Raw genomic sequence first — 20,963 nt, forward strand, 5'->3', positions numbered from 1 at the left:
CCGCTTGGCCATGGGGAAGAACGCCAGCTACACTGCCGCTTTCAAATTGAAAGCGATAGAGTACGCTATCGAACACGGCAACCGCGCCGCATGCAGGCACTTCGGCGTCACCGACTTCAACGTGCGTTACTGTCCAGCTTCACAAGTAGGGCACGCACATGACGACGACGAGATAGGGTGCGCCAGAAAGCAAAGGCAGCAATTTCATGATCGCTGATCGATGGGATACTGTTTACGTTGTAAATTATAAAATAAAAAGAAATAGCTGCCGTTGGCAACACTGAGCTTACATATACGAAAAACGACCGCTACATTTAGCGGGATTGGCAGAAGGCAAATTGGCAACACTGTGCACCATATTTTTTCCCCCCCCGCATAATTCTCGCACCCCTAACTTCGCATTGACTTCCCCGAAAAAAAAAAAAAGTGCGAGGATTATGCGAGTAAATACGGTAATGAAGAACTAGGAATATTTAATGAAACATTCAATCTGCCGCTTCCAGAACAGTGGAACAAAATTGGCTGTGTGACAAGTGTGACCCGACCCCTCGCTGGACGACGCCGTGAAGGCAGCGCTGGCGATGGAGGCTGCGGCCAAGGACGCGGGCGAGATGGCGCGTGCGGCCGGCTCACCGTCGGCGGAGGCGGCGGTGAACAAGATGGCGGCACGGCATGGCAGGTGCGTTCGCTGCGGTGGTGACCACCCCCCCTCCCAGTGCCAGTTCGCGCAAGCGGAGTGCTTTGCGTGCGGAAGAACTGGGCACATTGCTCGGGCGTGCCGAGGGGGGCCGACGGCGGACGGACGGAAGCAGCAGCCGGCGTCGAGCACATGTTCCGTGCCAGCCCACGGCCGAGGAAGTCGGCGGGGGCCTGCGGCAGCAGCTTCGGGTGCAACGGCTAGGCTTCACGTCGTGGCCGAAGACCCGCAGATTTTCGACATGTGGCACGCGGGCACAGTGCAGCCGTCGGTGCCACCATACATGCAGACCGTCAAAGTCTGCGGGCGTCCCATCTCCATGGAGCTGGACACAGGCCAGCGTGTCGGTCATGGCTGGGAAAGCTTTCAGACGCACCTTCCCGGGTGTGTACGTCGAGGCGTCGGGAGTCATGCTGCGCAGCTACTCCGGACAGCTGGCCCAGGTCGAGGGTCAAGCCCCGGTCAGCGTTCGCCTTGGCGACAGGGAGGCCACCCTCCCCCTGTATTTGACCAAGGGGCCATCACCGATGCTGCTGGGCCGGAACTGGATCCAGGTGTTGGGCGTTCGGCTGCCGGAGTACCAGAAAGCAGTGCGTGCGGTGGAAGACGTCCCGAGCCTCCTGACCAAGTTCCAGGCCCTGTTCCAGCCCGGGGTGGGCACATTCACCGGCACGGCGGCGAGCATTCATGTGCCAGAGGGAGCCAAGCCCCGGTTTTTCAAGCCGCGCCCGCTGCCGTTCGCCTTGAAGGACGGGGTCACCCACGAGCTGCAACGGCTGCAGCGAGACGAGATCCTGGTGCCCGTCAATCCCATCGTGCCAGTCCTCAAGCAAGACGGCAGTGTCAGGATCTGTGGGGACTTCAAGGTCACCATCAACCCCGTCGCTACCGTGGAAAAGTACCCGCTGTCCCTCATTGAAGAACTCTGGTCGGCGCTGTCCGGGGGACAGAAGTTCACTACGCTCGACCTCGGAGATGCGTACCAGCAGCTGGTGCTCCAGGAGTCGTCCCGAAAGTATGTCATCATATCGACAACGTTGGGACTCTTCCAGTACACGCGCCTACCGTTTGGCGTGGCCTCAGCTCCTGCCATTTTCCAGAGGGAGATGGACAACCTGTCCAGGGGCATGAGGCCCGTGGCCGTGTACTTGGACGACATCCTGGTGACTGGTACCGACGACGAGGACCACCTGTAGAACCTACACAACGTCCTGGCACGATTGCAAGATGCCGGGCTGAGGCTCAAGCTGGAGAAGTGCGTTTTCTTGGCCCCAAGAGTTGAGTACCTGGGCCACATCATTTCCCAGGCAGGCCCAGCCCCGGCACCCTGCACGGTTGAGGCTGTGCTCAAGGTGCCCAAGCCCCAGAACAAGAAGGAGCTGCAGAGCTACCTGGGCCTTGTAAACTTCTACAGGAGCTTCCTGCCGAACCAGTCGTCGCATCTGCAGCCGCTGCATCTTCTGCTTCGAGATGGACAGCAGTGGGCCTGGAAGAAGGAGCAGGACTTTGCCTTCCAGCGCAGCAAGGAGCTCATGAGCAAGGCTCCGGTGCTGGTGCACTTCGATCCGGCCAAGCCTGTCGTCCTGACCGTAGATGCGTCGCCGTACGGCGTGAGAGCCGCCCTGGCCCACCGGGAGAAGAATGGCCAGGAACACCCTGTATCGTTTGCGTCTCGTCGGCTTCATGCGGCAGAGCAGCGGTACAGCCAGCTGGACAAGGAAGGCCTGGCCCTCATGTTCGGGGTCGAGCGCTTCCACCAGTACCTTTGGGGCCGAAACTTCGAGGCGGTCACGGACCAAAAGCCGCAGCTGGGACTGCTGGGGCCTGACAAAGTGGTTCCAGTGCAGGCATCGCCTCGAGTGGTGCGCTGGGCCCTGAGACTTGCGACCAACAACTACCGGCTGGTCTACCGTCCGCGAAAGGACCTGGCACCTGCTGACGCCCTGAGCCGACTGCCCCTGCCAGAGGTGCCTGCTGCTTTCCCTGAACCTGCCGAGCACGCTTACCCGGAGGCGCTGTCCAGATCGGCGGTGTCGCAGGCGACCAGCCGGGACCCAGTCCTGTCGCAGGCCGTCAAGGCGGTATCCTGAGGGGAGGAGTTGGCTGAGCGGACGTACAGCCACAAGGTCGCCGAGCTGAGCCTGCAGCAGGGCTGCCTGCTGTGGGGTTCCAGAGTGGTGATTCCGCAGAGCCTGTGGTCCAGGGTCCTGCAGTGGCTGCATGCGGGTCATCCAGGCGTGGAGAAGACCAAGATGGTGGCCCGGTCCCACGTTTGGTGGCCTGGCCTGGACCAGGACATTGCTCGCATGGTGCAGAGCTGCCAAGTCTGCCAGGAGAACCAGCGAGCCTCGTGCCATGTGGAGATCACCCCCTGGCCGTTCCCGGAGAGACCCTGGTCCCGCCTGTACGTGGATTTCGGGGGGCCTTCAAAGGCCACTACTTCCTGGTGGTGGTGGACGCCTTCTCCAAGTGGGTGGAGGTACTGCCGGTCACCACTCCCTTGGCAGGAGCAACCATTGCGGCGTTGCGGCAAGTCTTCGCAGCCCAGGGGTTGCCGGACGTCATCGTGTCCGACAATGGACCCGCTTTCGCCAGCGAGGAGTACCTGGCCTGGCTGACGAAGAACGGAATCCGTTGGACGATGGTTCCGCCGTACCACCCTGCGTCGAAATTTGGGGTGTCCCTCTTCGCACTGTGGATGCACAGCTGCAAAGTGTGCGCGAAGCATTGTATGCTTGTCCATCCTGTTTGGGAGGCCGCGCCCAGAAAGTTTCTCGCGTTGTCAGTGACAATGAAAACGGGGCAGTCTTGAGGTAGTCCCCATTCCTCAGCCAAATCACGGAGGACGCGCTTCAAGTTTCCGGATGTGTGGCCCTCGGGCATGTGCCGGCATGCTAGGTGGTACTTTCGAGGCCGGAATTCCTCATCGAGCAGGTGGCACGTAAACGAGACGTAGCTGTCTCCAGGCCTCGACGTCCACCCGTCGGTCGTCACGGAGTAGCATGGGGTGCCATGGCTGAAGTGACGACTGCGGAGCTCACTTGGTATTCGTTCCCTCTCCTTGGCATAGAGCTCCGGCACAACGCTCCGAGAAAACGTTGTCCTCGATGGGACTTTATACTAGTGCACTGTAGCGTGCATCAAAGACAAAAAGCCTGGCTCCTCCACGATTGAGTATGAATGCAAACCAGCGGCGATAAACTGCGCAACCTTCTTGGTTAGCACTTTAGTACGCGGAGCGTCACCTTTCAAGGTTGGCTTGAACAAGCTGGAGCTTGCTGCATTTGCGTCGGTCGCCTTTGTGCCGTCGTCTTTTTCAGGCCCGTCGCTTTTTTTGCCCCTTCAGCAGCACGGAGCTTCTCGAAGTTCTTGAATGCATTTGGGTGACGCTTTAGGTGATTGACTAAGGTGGTGGTAGTCCCTGTAGGCGTTTTGAGACGCATCTTGCATGTGCGGCACGTTGCGTCACTGGCCCCACGATCGAAGAAATCCCAAATGGAACTCCGTAACGCCCGCGGCGCCGACTCATCCATGGTTCGCCCGTTCAGCCGAGGGCGAAGTCAATCAGAAATGACAGCGAAAGCGCAACCAAAACTCTTAACATCGACCTCAGCAGCAACAGAAATACATGCCGTTCACCGACCACATCAGCAGCGGTGCAGCTGCCTCAACACAAAAGAAAATGGCTGAAAGAAAATTGCGAGCACAGCGTTGCCTGACCGAAAACCGTCTGTGGCTGATATCAGCCATATTAAGTGGTTTAAAACGGTTTTTGCGAGTTTTTTATAAACGATTCCCGATGTCAAAAAGTCGACGCTGATCAGACGCTGATGTAATGGTCATCACGCGATATTCTAGCAAAAAAATAAAAATAACCCTATGCACGTTTCTTTCTTTAAAAAAAAACTTATTTTAGTAGCTTTGCAACACATGTTGGCAACATGTGCACACGCGCTTCCAAATCTGAATAAATTACGAGTAATAACCAAACTATGGTGGCAAGCAAACTGTAGTCGAAGCGGTAATAATAATAATACGTGGATTTTACATCCCAAAACCACGATGTGATTATGAGAGGCGCCGGAGTGGGGGGGCTCGGGTAATTAGTGACAACCGAGCGCGCACATTTTATGGTGTGCAGTGGTTATTTGCCTCTTTTCGGAGTAATGGCTATTTGTCGTGGCCAGTACGATGCACGCTTCAAATGGAAATATATTTTGAAAGAGCACGTAATTTATGAAGGTACTGTCCGGCTTGATATCTATGAATCCGCCGAGGATGTCGAAACCATGTCGAAACCAAGGTTGGTCGAGACCAGTTCGGGAGGAGGCAAGTGTGATCCAGACTTCAAGTTGCAAGGCCCTTGCCGCGACCGTCACGATGAAATAGTACAGAAATCGGCGAAGTTTGTTCTTTCGTGAATAAAGACTGATTTTCTTTTCTACCGTAGCGTCGTGGCGTTCGTGATTTTTGCTCGTGAACAGACTTCGAAATACTTCGAAAATATTTGAATTTTTCGAATAGCCCTATTCGATTCGAAAGTCGAATCGAATAGGGTATTATTCGCTTCGATATTCGAAAGTTTCGAATATTTGCACAACCCTACACACTAGCTATCTGCTTCAGAGGCTGCTGCAGTGTCCTCGCAAACCTGGACCACATTTTTGGAACGTCTTGAGGCGTAGGCTAGCCTCTGTGGGATGGGTTCATCCCAGCACAAAAGCACAAAAATCCGACAGAGCAGACACCCCCTTTCCGATGCTTTGAATACTTTTCAAGGCCATGATGTTGCCAGATGGCAAAGGAGTGATGTTGCCAGGTCCGTCGGTGCTTTGTGACGAAAAACACTCCACACGATGTTAGTAAACCAAGCACGTCACCTGGAGTGTCACGGCGAGTCTGTACTGCCTGTCAGCCATCTCAAGTCTGGCGCCGCCAGCCCGCACTTGCCGCACTCGACGTGTGCAAAAAGGTCTTTCAGCATTGCCATATCCACTAAGACAAAATCTGTGCCGGAATCCTACCTCTGAGTGCGCCAGATCCAGTTCAAGGAGGTCGAATTTCTGCTGCGTCGGTGATTTGGTCTCCATGTCGCGCTTGACCTCGTCTGCGTGTTCCGTACGCGCGGCCATCTTCTCCGCAGTGTAATACCTTGCTTCAACTCGACAAGACGTGCTTGGACCAGGTCTGGATTCCCGAGGTAGTTGGCCAGGCGATGGGAAAGGCGAAGCAATATGAGGCGGCGAACAATTTTAATCCGGCTGATTCGAGCGGCCCGAAGTCGCACTACGCGGGTGCACGACGCTTTCGCTTCCCGTATGCATGACGGGTCGTCCTCTTCAAACGTACGTCTCTTGGCATCAGTCACGAATGTGTGCGATGAAAGAATCCGAAGAAACCGCGAAAATGTCTAGCAAAACTACTCTAAGCGAATGCTGCGCCAGAAGAGCAGACTCCGTCAGACACACGTAGCAGAAAAAGAAAAAAAAGAAAAAGAAAAACCACACAACTGACGCAGCAGTCGTGCCGCCCAACGGGAGGCGTCAGACGACGAACTCAAACGCGCTGCAGCCAATCGGCGGCCCAGAAGGCGCCTTCGGAAAACTGCCAAGGGCGGTCGTTCTACTCAAGCGACGCCATTTTGAGATGTCGGAAAATGCGCACAAAGAAACAAGCTTCAAAACAAGACCAAGATGGCGGCGATCGGTCGGCTGCTTCGTCCGCGGCGCGCGCGGGAATTGGAAACAAGTTTTGCCCGATTCGGGGCATTTCGTGGCCCCCGAGGCATTTCAAAACATGATTTTAGAGTATTTCCCGACCGAATTTAGTGTTGATATTTTGAAGGCAGGTGCTTGAATGTACAATCATTCCAAAAATTACATTTTCTCAAAATCGACATTTTGGTTATTTCTGACCATTCTAAGACCCGACCCGCGTCCCCCCTTAACCAATCTCTAGACACTGGCCGATGCGCCACGGACATGGACAAGTACTGTCATCCGTGGAGCCCGACGTAATGAGTGACGGCGCACTCACACGGTTGCATGGAGGAGAAGAGGGGTGCCTGATCTGGGGGCCGTGCGCACGTCGCCTAGCAACAGACGCTTGGCCACAGATAATATGGCTGTGCACTCGCATGGTTGCCTGCGTGCATTCCACGCCACTGAATACCGGCCATTCTATCGGTGAGTCGAACCATCTCGACCTCTAGCGTTGTTGAATGCCTGGCTCCCAGTGTTACCATTATGGTGTACGATTAGTCTGTACGCAGTGTATCTGGTTTGCACGATGCAATAAATGCTGCCATTGGTGTTTTGGCCTCGTCGCCTCTTGCCTTTGCCTGTCTCGGCAAACAACTGACCCGTCTGCAGCCGGCGCTTGCAAGGCGTGTTTGCTGAGCGCGGATGGCTGCGGGTTGGGAAATAACTGGTGTGTGAAATGTAGAACCCCACAGAGTGGGCGTAACTGATGCAAGCCGAAGGGGCTGCTCTCGGTATGCAACGCTCCGAGACCCCATTTTGTGGGCACCTGGAACTGAGGGGCAAGGAGGCGACTTTTGTCTGCTAGCATTGGGCGACATCTTCACACCAAGATGTCCGTTGGCTGCCTGTCTGCACATGGGTGTCCCATGCTTGGCGCTCGCTTTGTGATGACATGGTCTTGCAAGTGTTGAAGAAGTGCTCCACAAGCAGTTCACCGGACTGCACCGAGGAGACAGAGCAAGATTCGAGGCAGCTCTAATGGGTAACCCTGGACAAATTGAGTGCTCAGAGTTTCGACAAAGCCATGTTGTGTACGCAATCCTCAGACCTACATCCCAGCTCAGCCGATATTGCGTGAAGTCTTCCCCCCGAGCTCTGGTGCCGGGCGACTGTTTCCCACGCCCAAGCGCTGCCTGTTTCCCTTCTGCCCGACCAGTCCTCACAGTCCTTGCTCACCTCGACGGCCAGCTTGAGGTGCTGCTCGAGCACCACGCTCTCCATGATCTGCGGAGACTCCTCCTCCATGGCCACCACCTCCTCCTTCTCCCCCGCAGGCTGCGCAGGCTGAGGGGCCACGACCGGCGCCGGTTGGGGGGCCACAGGGGGCGGGCCGGAGGCTGCCGCCACTGCCGCTGCCGAAGAGGCCAGGGCTGCACGGCCAACAGCCACAGATCAGGTCACCAGCAGCGCCAGTGCGCCACATCGCAAACGCAACACGACCGAGCTCCGGGGCATCTCTTGGTGCTCGGCCCCCTCCTGAACCTGCACTGCGGACCCCCACGGGACACCCAGTGGGGCCTGCACCGACTCGTGCGTCCCGAGATGTCGCTGAAATTCACACCGGACACTCATCACCCCTGCAACGCAGGTGCACAGCCACTCCCTGGGCTCTGGAGAGCTGCCACTGCCAGGCAGGGCTCCTGTCCCCAGAGGCCACCAACACTGGCCCAATGGCAGCTTTCCTCTCTGTTCCAGGCTAACGTGGCCACTGCAAGAAGGTCTGCGAGCACTGGGGCCGCAGTAAAGGAGGCCTGCACTGCCTTTCGGCAGTGCAGGTACATCCCGTCCTTGTGCTCACCTTCGGCCACCGTCATTGGCCGCTGCGGCTGCTCGTGGCGCGAGCACGAGGGGACCTCGGTGGCCCGCCCCAGGAGGGCCCCGTCCAGGTCCAGGGCGGCAGCGACGGCGGCCGCACTGGGGGCTGCTGCGGGGGGGGCCGGCTGGGGTGCGGCGGGGGGCTTGTTGTCTTTCTCCTGGTCCGGAATGGCCATGGACACCAGGGCCAGCAGCCGCAGCAGCCGGTCCGTCAGCACCGAGCTGCGCTTCACCACCGGGTGCGCCAGCAGCGAGATCAGCTGGGCCAGGGGGGACGACTCAAACGAGCCTGCAACACAAGTCAGGCCCAGGCGTGAGCCACCTCGGGAGGGGGTCTGCATTACTTGTCCACTGTTGAAGCGCAAAGCCTGTTCTGGCCGAACGCTAATATCTTCAAAGGCCCAAGTCCAAGTCATTACACTCAAAACACACTGCAGGAAAACTAACTTACACAACAAATTTCCACAAACGCCCATCAGGCGTGGGTGCAGTCGTCCCTTTAAGGGGGGACGAGGGTCTTAAAACTAACTTTTTTATTTATGGGTAGAAACTTATGAAAATTTGCACACGGATGTGTTTTGCTCTGTAGATTTCAAATATGCAATTATATTTGAGCTGGTGCTGTTAGTTCAAAAGTTATCATACGAAGTCTAAACCGCAATTAGGTAATTTCTTACGCAGCTTTAATGAACTTTCGCATTGCATTTTGTCGCTTTTAATTACATGAATGGATAGCCAGAGAGTTCCCATACCCGATGACATTCTTCGTTTTTCTCTAAAGTCACGGAATCCTAAAAAAATATGTCAAGTACAAAAAATGGCAGTATTGGATATTTTGGCTCATCAAAATAACTGCAAGTCATTATTTATGCGTAGCCTAAACAGAAAAACTAAGAATGTCATCGGCTGCCTCAGGCTGTACTGAAAAAAATGGTACCAAGATTGACCTTATGAAGCAAGAAGAAGTTTCCAAAAAGCTGCGTAAGGCTGAGGGAAGTGACCAAAAATATGAAACTGAGAAAACTGCATTTGAAGTTTGGCCATGTGTTATGAGATGAACCGTCAGTAGCGTAGCTTCAAAATTTCCCAGTAACAAAGACATGTTCTTCCCATTTTCAAATCTGTCTTTGGATTCCAAAAATGTCAACTAGAACTGGAGATACAAAAGGCCAAGTAACGGACCCCATCAGGAATTTTGCAATATTTATCGACTTCGAATCGGTTGGCATTTTGTTAGCGTTGTTAAATCTGGTGGTGTCTTGCTGGCGTCGTGAAAACTGCAACAGTCCTTCGTGAAGTGCCATCATCTATTACAGTGCACTGTGGTACCCAGAATATTGTGTACGGCAAAAGTGTGAGGGTGAAACTTGCTTTAGGTGCCCCCCTTTTTTTGTTCTTTGGTGAGGCTATTTCATTCGCGGTTTTTATGCTGGAAGTTTGAGAGGATACAGGGGTGGGACACTGCGCAGTGCGTTTTCCGCAAATGCATCATGTTGTTGGCCCTCAAAAGAGTCTTTTGGGGAAAATAAATGTAGCCGAAAGGCAAACTTTCTTGGCCTATGGGGATAAACCCATAGACGCCTTTTTCCTTCAAGCCGTGCATGGTGCGGCTATCTCCATCGGACATCACGGTTGTGTACCGCAGCCCATTCTTGGAGAGCGAGCGCTTGAACATTATCAGGGCTGCCTCTACCTCCATGCGTCCTGCACCACAGTCAATGTTTCGCTGACACTCATGGTCTGCCAGCCAATCTTCGTAGCCCTCATCTGAAGCTTTGGGTCCGATGGCGCAACCTAAGCAAAAGTTAGAGAGGACTACATGATCAATCACCAAGCCGGTGTACACTTCAATGATGCAGCCCACTCCAATGTGTGACAACCGTCCCCTTGTCATCCATGTGCCATCAAACATCACATCTATGTTGTTTGGCGGCTGACCAAGGTCCGAGTACAAGTCCTTGATGGCACGCACACTATCAACTTCAGAGGCTGCTGCAGTGTCCTCGCAAACCTGAACCACTTTCCTCAAGTGCGCTTGAAATGTCTTGTGGTGCAGGCCTCTGTAGGACAAGTTCATACCAGCACAAAAATCTGACAGAGCAGTCACCCCCTTCCCGATGCTTTGAATACTTTTCTAAGCCCTCATATTCACTTCAAAAAGAGTGATATTGCCAGATCCTTCGGTCCTTGGCGAGGAAAAACGTTCCACACGGTGTTCACAAACCGAGCACGTCACCTCGAGCTTCACGGCGAGGCCGTACTGCCGGTCAGGCTTCCTCAAATCCGGCGCCGCCAGCCCGCACTTGCCACACCTGACGTGCGCAAAAAGGTCCTTCAGCATTGCAGAATCCACTAAGACAAAATCTGTGCCGGATTCATCCTCTCAGTGCGCCAAATCCACTTCAAGGAGGTCGAATTTTCGCTGCGTTGCTGACTTGGTCTCCATTCCACGCTTGACCTCGTCCGCGTGTTCCGTACGCTCGGCGATCTCCTCCGCCGTGTAATACCTCGTGCCAAGCCGGCAGGACGTGCTTGGACCAGGCGTGGATTCCGGAGGTGGTTGGTCAGGCGATGGGGCAGGCGAGGCAATACGAGGCGGCAAACGATTCTCATCCGGTGGAGTCGAGCGGCCCGAAGTCACACCACGCGACCTTGGGATAGGCGGACGACGCTTTCGCTTCCCGTGCGCATGACGGGTCGTCGTCTTCAAACGTACGTCTCCTGGCATCATTCACGAAAGTACGCGATGGAAGAATTAGAAGAAACTGTAAAAAAAAAACTGCTCTAAGCGAGCGCTGCGCCAGAAGAGCGGACTCCGTCAGACGCGCGTAGCAGACGCCATGATGGCGACCGCCATGACAGCAGTCGCGCCGACCAATGGGAGGGGTCGTATGGCGAACTCAAACCGCGCGCGCCCGCTCTAGCCAATCGGCGGCCGAGAAGGTACCTTCGGAAAACTGGCAAGGGCGGTCGTTCTACTCAAGCGACGCCATTTTGAGATATCGCAAAATGCGCAGAAAGAAACAAGCTTCAAAACAAGACCAAGATGGCGGCGATCGGTCGGCTGCTTCGCCCGCGGGGCGCGCGGGAATTTGAAGCAACTTTTGCCCAATTCGGGGCATTTCGTGGCCCTCGAGGCGTTTCAAAACATGATTTTAGAGTATTTCCCGATGGAATTTCGCGTTGATATTTTGAAGGCAGGTGCTTGAAGGTACAATAATTCCAAAAATTGGATTTTCTCAAAATCGATATTTTGGCCATTTTTGACCATTCTAAGACCCGCGTCCCCCCTTAAGTGGTCCAAACTCGGGTGACAACGAACGAATCTCTCGTGAGATGAGACTTTGATTTGACTTGGTTTGCACTGGAAGAAAGCTTCAACCATCTTTGTGGTCAGACGAACAAGCTTTGAATTTCTGGAATGGATACAGGGTTCCTACAGGCTTCAAAAGCGAAAATTCAAGGGTTTTCAAAGACTTTCAAGGACCAGAAAACACATTTTCAAGGACCGCGTCTAATGTTTTATCTGGGATTATTTATAACTTTTTCAACACAATGCAAAATTTCGTTATTGCCCCATTCCTAAGCACATTAGTGCACATTTAGATAGGCGCTAACGGGTTCATGAATGCTCCCCCAGCTTTATTTTTTATTTCACAGTTGGCATTTAGAGGTCTTTTTTTTCTTGGTGTTTTTCTGAGGCTGTTTGATTTCAAAACTTCATAATGTTGCCTGCATCTTCTGCTTTGTCAGCAAGAGTATGAGGTGAAATTAAATCAGCAAGTGTTGCTGCAAGGCAGGGTGAACTATGTACACGTCTACCATTTGCCCATAAAAGCAAACGCGGATGGAGCGTATGAGGAACAGCAAACATGCAAGGAGCGAGCGTCCACAGACTGGATGGAAGATGCAAGATAGAGAACAGAAGCTGGCTTTCACTGGATTGTATAGTGACTTGGATTGGATTGACAAGTGCCTGCTTCCAATGTTGCCTTGTAATAAAAAAAATCCACCAAACTTGTCATTTCACGCAATACACTTAATCTTGATTGTTACACTGTTTCTTTACATTTGTTAGCACCTAAAATCCACGACAAACACTTTAAATTCTTGTGAAAAGACAGGGCCATTGATTCTCACTGGAAAAATCGAGGGTTTTCAAGGACCAGTTAAAAATTCCAGGACTTTCCAGGCCTTGAAATTGACACTTCTCCATTCAAGGGTTTTCAAGGTTTTCAAGGGCCTGTGCGAACGAACCCTGGGATATATAGTGAGACATACTGGCATATGGAGATTTCCAGCCTGAAACCCTCAAACGGGAAGCACCGAAGCCCCAAGTTGTGCTGCCGGGTCAGTCAAGGGAGAAAGCCAATGAGATGAGACTTCTCTGTCCTAGAGATGGCGATGCGACTGTCAGACGTTGCTGTCTCTTCCCTGTGTGTGACGGTGTGGCTTGTGTGTTGCACAGCCATTCATGGCGAATGAATGGGTGTCTACGCTCTCTATGCTTCTCGACTGTTTAGATGAGAACAGCGCTGGCAATGGTCTTTCTTACACTGCAAGCATAATTGCACAATCGCAGAGTGGACAAGAAGCTGAGCAATGGTGTGCAAGTTTCATGAGGAATAAGGAAAAGGTCCTCCAGGTTCTCCTTGGTTGAGCAGAGGAAATCAAAAGGAAATGAAGACGACTGGCTTTGGCCACACTCACCGGCACCGCCCTCTTCTTCGGCCGGGGGTGCAGCCGCCTTGGAGGTGCGCTTGCCCGCGGCGCTGCAGTCAAGGCGCACCAGCACGCTCCAGAAGTCCCCATCCCGGCCGGGCTCAGCGGCCAGAGGCGACGAGGACGCTGGCACCGCCCCCCGCTGGGAGGATGCCCGGCCCCCCCGGCCAGGCCCCCCCACTCCGGCCGTGGGGCCACCCCCGCCGCCACGCACCTTCTCCGGGAGGAAGTGCACGGGGAAGCTCTTGGCCAGCGAGATCAGGGTGTCCAGCACGTGCCTGCAGCAGACAGAGGGAGAGATTCCCTTCCATCCCACCTGGGACACTCTCCTGCTCCTTTGAGCCCTGTTGAGCCATGTTCTGTGCTCCAGCGGCCTATACCCACCGGCAGACGACGGGCGAGGCCTGCGGGTGGATGGCCACCTGGGGCGAGGGCCGGCGGCCCCCGCAGGGCCGCACGATCTGGAAGACGCTGGTGCGGCAGCCCAGGGCCGCGTCCAGGCTGATGGACAGCCACGAGGGCTGCTGCGGCTGCGGCGGCTGCACGCTCTTGCTCCACTTCTTGCCGCCACCGGCCCGGGGGGGCTGCTGCTGCGGGGGGGCCTCCAGGGGCCGGTTCTCCTTGGTCTTCTCCAGGATCGACAGCAGCGACTGCACCACAGGCCACAGGGCTGCAGGCTCTCTTCCGCCTGGCGCAACAAGGCCTCCAGGGCACACTTTCTCCTCTCCACACTCTCTTCATTTCCCTTTTGGTACGCACAAAGACTCGCACAAAACATGCAATTCTACACTTTAAGCCAACACTGCAGCGTGAACAGCCTGGCACCAAGATTATGGGCGCAGACAGGCATTGCATCTTCTGGGATCACCGTTGCTCTACTGGAAGATGGTAGAACCAGTTTGAGGCTGGGATGTTTTTCACATGTGGTTTTGTACGTCGTATTACACCACTGACTTCACCCAGTCACGCCCCCCCCCCGCCTAATAAAGTCAACCATTGCATTCCCCACCGGGAGCTCGAGAAACCGTGCTGTTCCCCGAGTTTGACATGAATAAAGTACAGTAGAATCTCGATGATACGAATCTCGCGGGACCACGAAAAATATTCGTATCATCCGAAATTCGTATGAACCAACACAGACCAAAAAATTGAGCGCTGAAAAAAGTTTTCATTTATTTCTTTTCTTACTTTCGCGTGAAGAAATTCGTGATTTTTTCTGCTTTTTTTAACCCCCATGCAGCAAAGCAGTCCTATCTGGAGCAAGTAAAGCTTCGCGGTGCCCAAGCTCGCTATACGCGTTTTTGCACGCACTGCATTTTCACACCCGCATCGACGATTTTGTGCCCGCGGTAGCTCCTAACTCGGTGAGAAAATGACGCACAACGCGCGCGGCAGAATGGAGGAGCCTGACGACTTGCGAAGCACTTGAGACAGCCGGCTTGGCTCCGCCGGAGATGGTTAGGTTTAGCACCCTGGCAAATATTTCATGGGCGCTTTCACTAGCGGCGTGGATGATGTTTTATAGTAGTACCGTTTTCGCATGCATTATCAGCTTCTTTACCGCACAAGCAACTTCGTGTTTACCTTGAGCCGCATTTTAAACAGTGGTTACAAGCGGTTAGGGTTGCCACCTGACCGGTTTTTGACCGGCCCGACCGGTTTTTTAGGCAGCGGGCCGGTTGCCGGTCTGTACCTAAAACCGGCTGGCATTGGCCGTTTTTCTGGCTATCATGCCGCGGTTATTCCTTTTTGGTCTTTTGTAAGCGTCAATACAGCAACTATGACGACACGCGAGTCGAGAAAATACGTAGCCGAGCGCGATTCCTGGGATGGAAGGTGTACAAGGGGAGGAACAACGCAACGAAATGCCGCCGGCGCGGCCAGCAAGTGCGGTTACTTATCAGTGCAGCACATTCAGAGCAATAACCAAAAGCTCAACCACTTTCAGTACAAATGTTATGTTGATTTCTCTGTAGGAAAACAGTACAATAAATGGCATTGTAGGGAAAAAAAACCGTGGCTCCTTTTTTCAAACACAAATTCGCCCTTTATACCACACCAACTACCCCCCCCCCTTCCCTTCCCCTTACCTTCCCTCCCCCCCCCTTCCCTTCCCCTCCCTCCCCCCCCCCCCCCCCCCCCTTCCCGAAGGGCCGGTTTTTTCTTCGGGAAAAGGTGGCAACCTTACAAGCGGTCACTCGAGTGCCCGTGCCACGTCGCGGCCGAAGCCGCCGCCGGCTGCGCCACGCACAGCGTGCAAGTGGTTTCGCGGCAGTGTCAGCGTGCATGGAGCGTGCGCGGCGCGTTTTCGTGAGCAGAAAACAACAGCCTGGCCGTTTCTGGAGAAAGATTGACAAACAGGGGAGAGAGAGCCGTCACTTGCTCGCTCGGCAGCCGGGCGCCTCGCTGGCTCGTTCATATCATCCAGGTCCGTTCGTAACAGCCAAAATTTTCCCCCTTGCAAACAATGCAATTTCGCCGGGACTTTTAGCAAATTCGTATCACCCAGAATCGTACCATCGAGATTCCACTGTAGTTACGCACGATCTTCCGACCAATGCTCTGAAGAAAGTTGTTCTCTCTCCCCTCGTGTGTTGTAGACTTGTGGGGGATACCAGCTTGAAATTATTCAGATGTGTCGGAAGCTGGCCAAAATAACTGAATTACTAGAGATACGCTTTTTCACTGCCCCAAAGCATAAAAGCAGGCAATTTCTAGCACAGGCACTGCTGCCCCGCACAAGCGGAGTGTAGCAGACGACAGCGGCGCGAGTCCCTAAGCCAACGTCAGGATCCAGGGGGGCGCCACTCAAACATACCACCGCCAATAGCAGAAACCATCGGAAACTACGACAAGCAGCAAAGTTTTTAACCGTGGTGTGCCAGCGCTGCAATGATTTGCTAGACGAAAACACTGTATTGGCGGTACAGCGATGTCTCCGAACAAACTAGCTTCCCTGGCACACAAACTGCACACATAGGCCGCGGCAAACGCAAGGACGGGTGCTTGGGAGTTCGAGTTATCAACCCGAATTAGTTACCGTATTTACTCGCATAATGATCGCACCCCTTAAGTTTGTCGTCAAAATATGTCTTTTTTTATTTCCCGCGCAATGATCGCACCCTCAATTTGCTGCAGCCATGTGCTGTTGTGTGCCACGCCTAGACGACGATGGACCTGCTTACGTTAGTTTCCTCCTCTTTCAAAGCGGACATGGCTATGTTACTGATGCGGACTTGATGATATTAGCGATGTCGGCAAGCGTGCATGAGTTCATTATTGGTTCGGAAGAAACTCTCACTAAATGCACTTAATGTACTCACAAAACATAAAAAAACACGCTCGGCTTGCTGTGTCGGCAGCCGTGTCTTGTCCCACACTGTGACAGCAGCAGCCACTTATTGGTCAACCTGTTCTCACCTCACAGCAAACTCATTCCAGGGCGTTCCGTAATGAAAATACCGCACTTTGCATCACTCGGTGGTCAGTGGAGTTGTTATGTTTTTATTTGTTATGTTTACTATGTTCATGAGACTTATTGTAAACATTCTGACCTGCAACTTGCTTTTGCTGCGCTGAAACTTTTTGCCGAAAAATCTAGCTTGTGTAATGATCGCACCCCTAACTTTGCATCATATTTTTGAGAAAAAAAGTGCGATCATTACGTGAGTAAATACGGTATAGATGTCTAGAAACTATTGTGAAGTAGAACTTGTAACAGGCCGCACGCGATTTGCGGGACACAAATTTTGGCTTGCAAAATCATGTCCGTTTTTTCTTCTTCTCAGGATACTGCATTTTGCACAAATTGGTGCATTTGGTGCAGGGAGTGGGAGCACTGTTCAACGTGTCACATCCAAAGCAAGCTGAGGCTGGGTCTGTGCAGCACCACGGACCTGCAGCATCCACCAGCAGAACACGAGGAATGGCTGGCGTGTCCCAGTGATTTGTGACCGAGCACTGCCACGAGAAAGACTGCACCCCCAGTCACATGGGTAATGAGACACCTGTCTACTTCGACGAGCCAAAATGGAAGGAAACACTTGCACCTGCTGATGACAGGACGCTTCCTTGTGATGCTGTCCTGCATGGCAGACAGGTCTCCCATACACTGCGTTTAGCTGGAAGACGATCCCCGAGAAGAAAAATAGTTTTCCCCAAAGGCCGATACTGTGAGCCAACGAGACGGCTTTCGTGAATGAGGAGATGGTGCCCACCTTGACGACCCAGTGCCGGGTGGGCGGGTGGTAGCAGAGGTTGCGCAGCACGCGGTGCAGGCGGCCCGTGTTGAGCCTCGGCTCGTCCACGAACAGCAGCACCAGCAGGCAGGCCAGGGCCTCGTGGTCCAGCAGCTGGCGGCCGCGCGCCTGCTGGGCGCCGGCCGCGGGCGGGCCCAGGGCCCCGCTGGCCGACGAGCCCCCGGCGCCCCCCGCGCCCCCCCGGGAGGAGGACAGGGCGTTCCAGGTCCACTGTCCCCGGTGGTGGGGCACCGTGTGGATGGTGTAGCGGGTGCCCATGCGGCCCGCGGCCGAGCGCAGGATGCGCGACAGGGCTGTGCCCCCGTGCGAGGAGAAGAAGCGCTCCTGCATGGCCCGGTGGCGCGCCTCCAGCTCGCGCCGCAGCGAGTGCGCCTCCGAGGCCAGCTCCGAGGGCAGCAGCGCCAGCAGCGAGTCGTCCATGTCCGCCAGCACCTGCTGCCGCAGGCCCGGGGGCAGCGTCTGGATGAACGACGCCGGGTCCACCGGCGCGTCCGGGTTCTGCGCCGCCAGCCGCTGCTGCTCCGCACGCTGCTGGGCCAGCACCTGGGCGGCAGCGCAGGGGCGCACAAGCCAATGGGTGCCACGAACGTGGCGCCCCTCCCACAGCCCGCCACCCGGTGACCGCAAGCACTACCCTCCCTAGCCTGCAGGGCAGCCCCCGAAAGCACGCACCTCCTCCTGGATGCTGGGCGGCAGGGCGGCCAGGAACTCGGGGTTGACCTCGGTGAAGGTGGTTGCGGCCCCGTCAGCCGCCCCCGGTCCCCCGGCCACCGTTCCCCCGGGGGCCTGCTGCTGCTGCTGCTGGGCGCGCGTGCGCAGCCGCTGCAGCCGCAGCTGCTCCGCTATCACCTCCTGCCGGATGTTCTCGGGCAGGGCGGCCAGGAACGACGGGTCCACACCCTCGGGGATCTCCACGTCTGCAACCACGGCCAGGGCCGCATTTTGAAACAACGCCGCCGGGCTCGTGCCTTCTTCAACCGAGATAACAGCACGCTTAAATAGCCATGCCTTATGAGTAGTTTACAAGAGTGACAAATGGCACGCACAAAGGTTTCTCAACTACAGACCAGCTAACTGAAAAATCTGGCAAATATAACGAACCTGTAGATGTAGCCACCAGTGAGTGCACTGATGGCTACAGAGCAGACAAACCTTGCATAATGTTGTTTCAAGATACAATCCAGTAAATAACAATACAGTCTACACCCGTTACAACGGACTCTCTGAATCCGGAAAAAAAAAAGTCCGCTGTAGCCGAAGTATGCAATATCCGACGGAGGGAGGAGGGGGGGGGGGGGGGGGGGAAGAGCCCTAAAGTGGGTACTTTGACCGATATTGCATATGCATAGTACATACACTTTGTTCTTTCTACACGCCTGCAGCACCTCTGCACAGAGTTCGCGTGAGGGCAAAGAATCGCGTAAACACCGTTTCCAAAGCTTAGCACGGCGGCACTTGAAAAGGGCCGAGCGCATGCGGTCAAGCGTGTAAAGACGCATGATAAGCTGAGCAAATAAAGCAAGAATATAACTAGGCGCAGTTACTAACTAGCCATAAAACATCAGTCGTGGCCATCAGAATCAGCTAGGCTTTTTTAAATCCCTTCACGACGAGGCAGGTTTGTCCGAAACCGTTCGTCAAGCACATTGGATTGCTGCCTGACGTTCCCCCAAGGCAGCTTCCACATTTTTAACGATTTTAGTCTGGTCACTGAAACAGCTGTTACGAAATAATCTGACGACGGACAGCTGTGAAATCGAAAGTTAGACCAGTTGGACTACGCACGGTTACCGGCAGATTGCACACAATGGGTGGGAAGTACCCCCCCCCCCCCCCCCCCCCCCCCCCCCCCACTTGAGGCATTTACCTTTTTCACCGAACGGAACAGGAACGATGCATGCGTGGGAATTATTAATAAAGACCGAACTTCACTGAACCCGAGTTTTTTATTACGAAAAAAAAACTGACGAGGGCAGACTCGCCTCCGGGTGCACGACTTGAGAGATAGCCCTGTTTTCAATCTCACCGGAGTTGCGTTCATTAACAGCGGCCCTGTTCTTGACGGTAGAGCGGACCGTCTGCTTAGACAGGCCTGTACTTCTGGCGATGTCGGCCTGGTTTTCCCCATGTTCGACAGCGTTAATTACGGGTAATTTATCCTACAGTGAAATGAGTTACCCTTACGCTCATGCCGCTGGTCGCACAAAAAAAGCCACTGGCACTGGCTTGGCTTGGCTGCGCCAACGACCCGGCTGCCAGCAATGTTGCCAGACATAACCGTTTTCTTCCCAAAACAAACAAATAAAGAGCATATTGGGTGCCGGCCCCGCGGAAGACCGCTATAAACATTCAGCCGAAACAATTTTCGCCTAAAATTTAGTCTGTTGTAGCCGATAGTCTGCTCTAGCCGGGTCCGTTATGAGCGGAGTGGACTCCTATTAAAACGCATGGGGACCAGACAAACCAACAGAAATGGTCTGTTGTAACCGAAAGTCCGTTGTTGCCGGATCCGCTGTAACAAGCGTCGACTGTATTCAAGTGCCAAGGAAAATCTATTGATTGTTGCAAGCGGGTTGTGAAAGAAAAAAAACAAACAAAAAAACCCAGATGCCAAAATATTTTATTTGCATGCCAGCAATGTCGTACTACAGATTATTTACAGAAACAAAGCCAGCAGTCTTTTCGCTGGTGTAGTGGCCATTTTTTCTCCAGCCTCCCATGATTGCCAGAACTGGAGTGTGTCGTGAAGATGCAAGAGGCCATAGTCGGTGGGCTTTGTTTGCTTCGCACGAGCACATCTTTTGCAAGAGCACCAAGGTGCTCCAAGATGATGCAAGATGCAAGGTGATGATGCAAGGTGATGATGCAAGATGATGCAAGGTGATGCAAGAGCATCAAAGGTCCCGGGCGGAAATGAAGTCTCTGAGCCAGCTGCGAAGACACTACCGGAGTAGGCTGCTCGAGTGCAGTGTCCACTGCCACTGGCGTCCACACCACACATGCGTGCAACAACCGCCCCCTCAGAGAGGCACCCGGATGTTTCCAAAACATTCCACCAAGAAAAGTGGAGACAGTTGAAGCACAAGAAGACTGACGTGGGCGGGCTGGGGAGCGTTGGTGTGCTGTCTACTTCTCCTTCCCCGCCCATTTTCCCTTTCTGGCCCCTGTAGCCCAGCAGCCACACGGACGGGACCGAAGCAGCAGTGCTGGGAGGAGAACTGCCCTCCTCCTCCTGGAAGCAGGCGAGTGCCAGGCACCTGTGGTTGCCGTGGAGAGCCGGCAGCAGCCCGCAATCTCGGTGCCCACTGTCAACGGATACCATGGCACGTGAGCGTGGCAACTGGCGGTTGATTTTACCATAGAACGCATGCAAAAGCCAATGGTGCCCTGGCTGTCTATCGTTATATCCCACGTGTTGCTATCAATGGTTGAACTATGTACTGTATTGGCGACAAATGCACGGGAATGATACTCCCCTATAGGAAGGCTAGCAAGTTTCCAATAAATAATGGTGCCACAAACAGGGGACACACCATCTCCAAAAACTCATTTATGGCCTGCCTCCAAGGTGTATCCTGGACACTTAAGAGGCTTGCAAACTTCGGAAAAATGACCAAAACCTCGTTTTTTTGAAAGCCACATATTCGGCTTCTATGTTTCCTATTCTATGCATCTGCAAAGTTTTCCAGCTGAAAAGGGTTACAAAAT

General features: G+C 54.1%; 1 protein-coding gene across 6 annotated transcripts in view; it reads right to left on the reverse strand.

The window, feature by feature from the left end:
* Positions 1 to 20,963, reverse strand: part of Huwe1 (HECT, UBA and WWE domain containing E3 ubiquitin protein ligase 1) — a 231,872-nt gene that overhangs the window by 17,500 nt on the left and 193,409 nt on the right. For all 6 annotated transcript variants that reach the window (XM_077688793.1, XM_077688795.1, XM_077688794.1 and 3 more), the window contains 6 exons: positions 17,928 to 18,172; positions 17,214 to 17,798; positions 13,381 to 13,646; positions 12,985 to 13,274; positions 8,258 to 8,563; positions 7,636 to 7,829 (listed from right to left, as the gene is read on the reverse strand). In XM_077688793.1, the coding sequence (XP_077544919.1) occupies positions 7,636 to 7,829; positions 8,258 to 8,563; positions 12,985 to 13,274; positions 13,381 to 13,646; positions 17,214 to 17,798; positions 17,928 to 18,172 (1,886 nt within the window). The remainder of the gene's footprint in view (positions 1 to 7,635; positions 7,830 to 8,257; positions 8,564 to 12,984; positions 13,275 to 13,380; positions 13,647 to 17,213; positions 17,799 to 17,927; positions 18,173 to 20,963) is intronic.

The sequence above is a fragment of the Haemaphysalis longicornis genome, unplaced genomic scaffold (assembly GCF_048455015.1).
Source record: "Haemaphysalis longicornis isolate Haplotype H1 unplaced genomic scaffold, Haemaphysalis longicornis Haplotype H1 scaffold_10, whole genome shotgun sequence".
NCBI classification, from domain to species: domain Eukaryota; kingdom Metazoa; phylum Arthropoda; class Arachnida; order Ixodida; family Ixodidae; genus Haemaphysalis; species Haemaphysalis longicornis.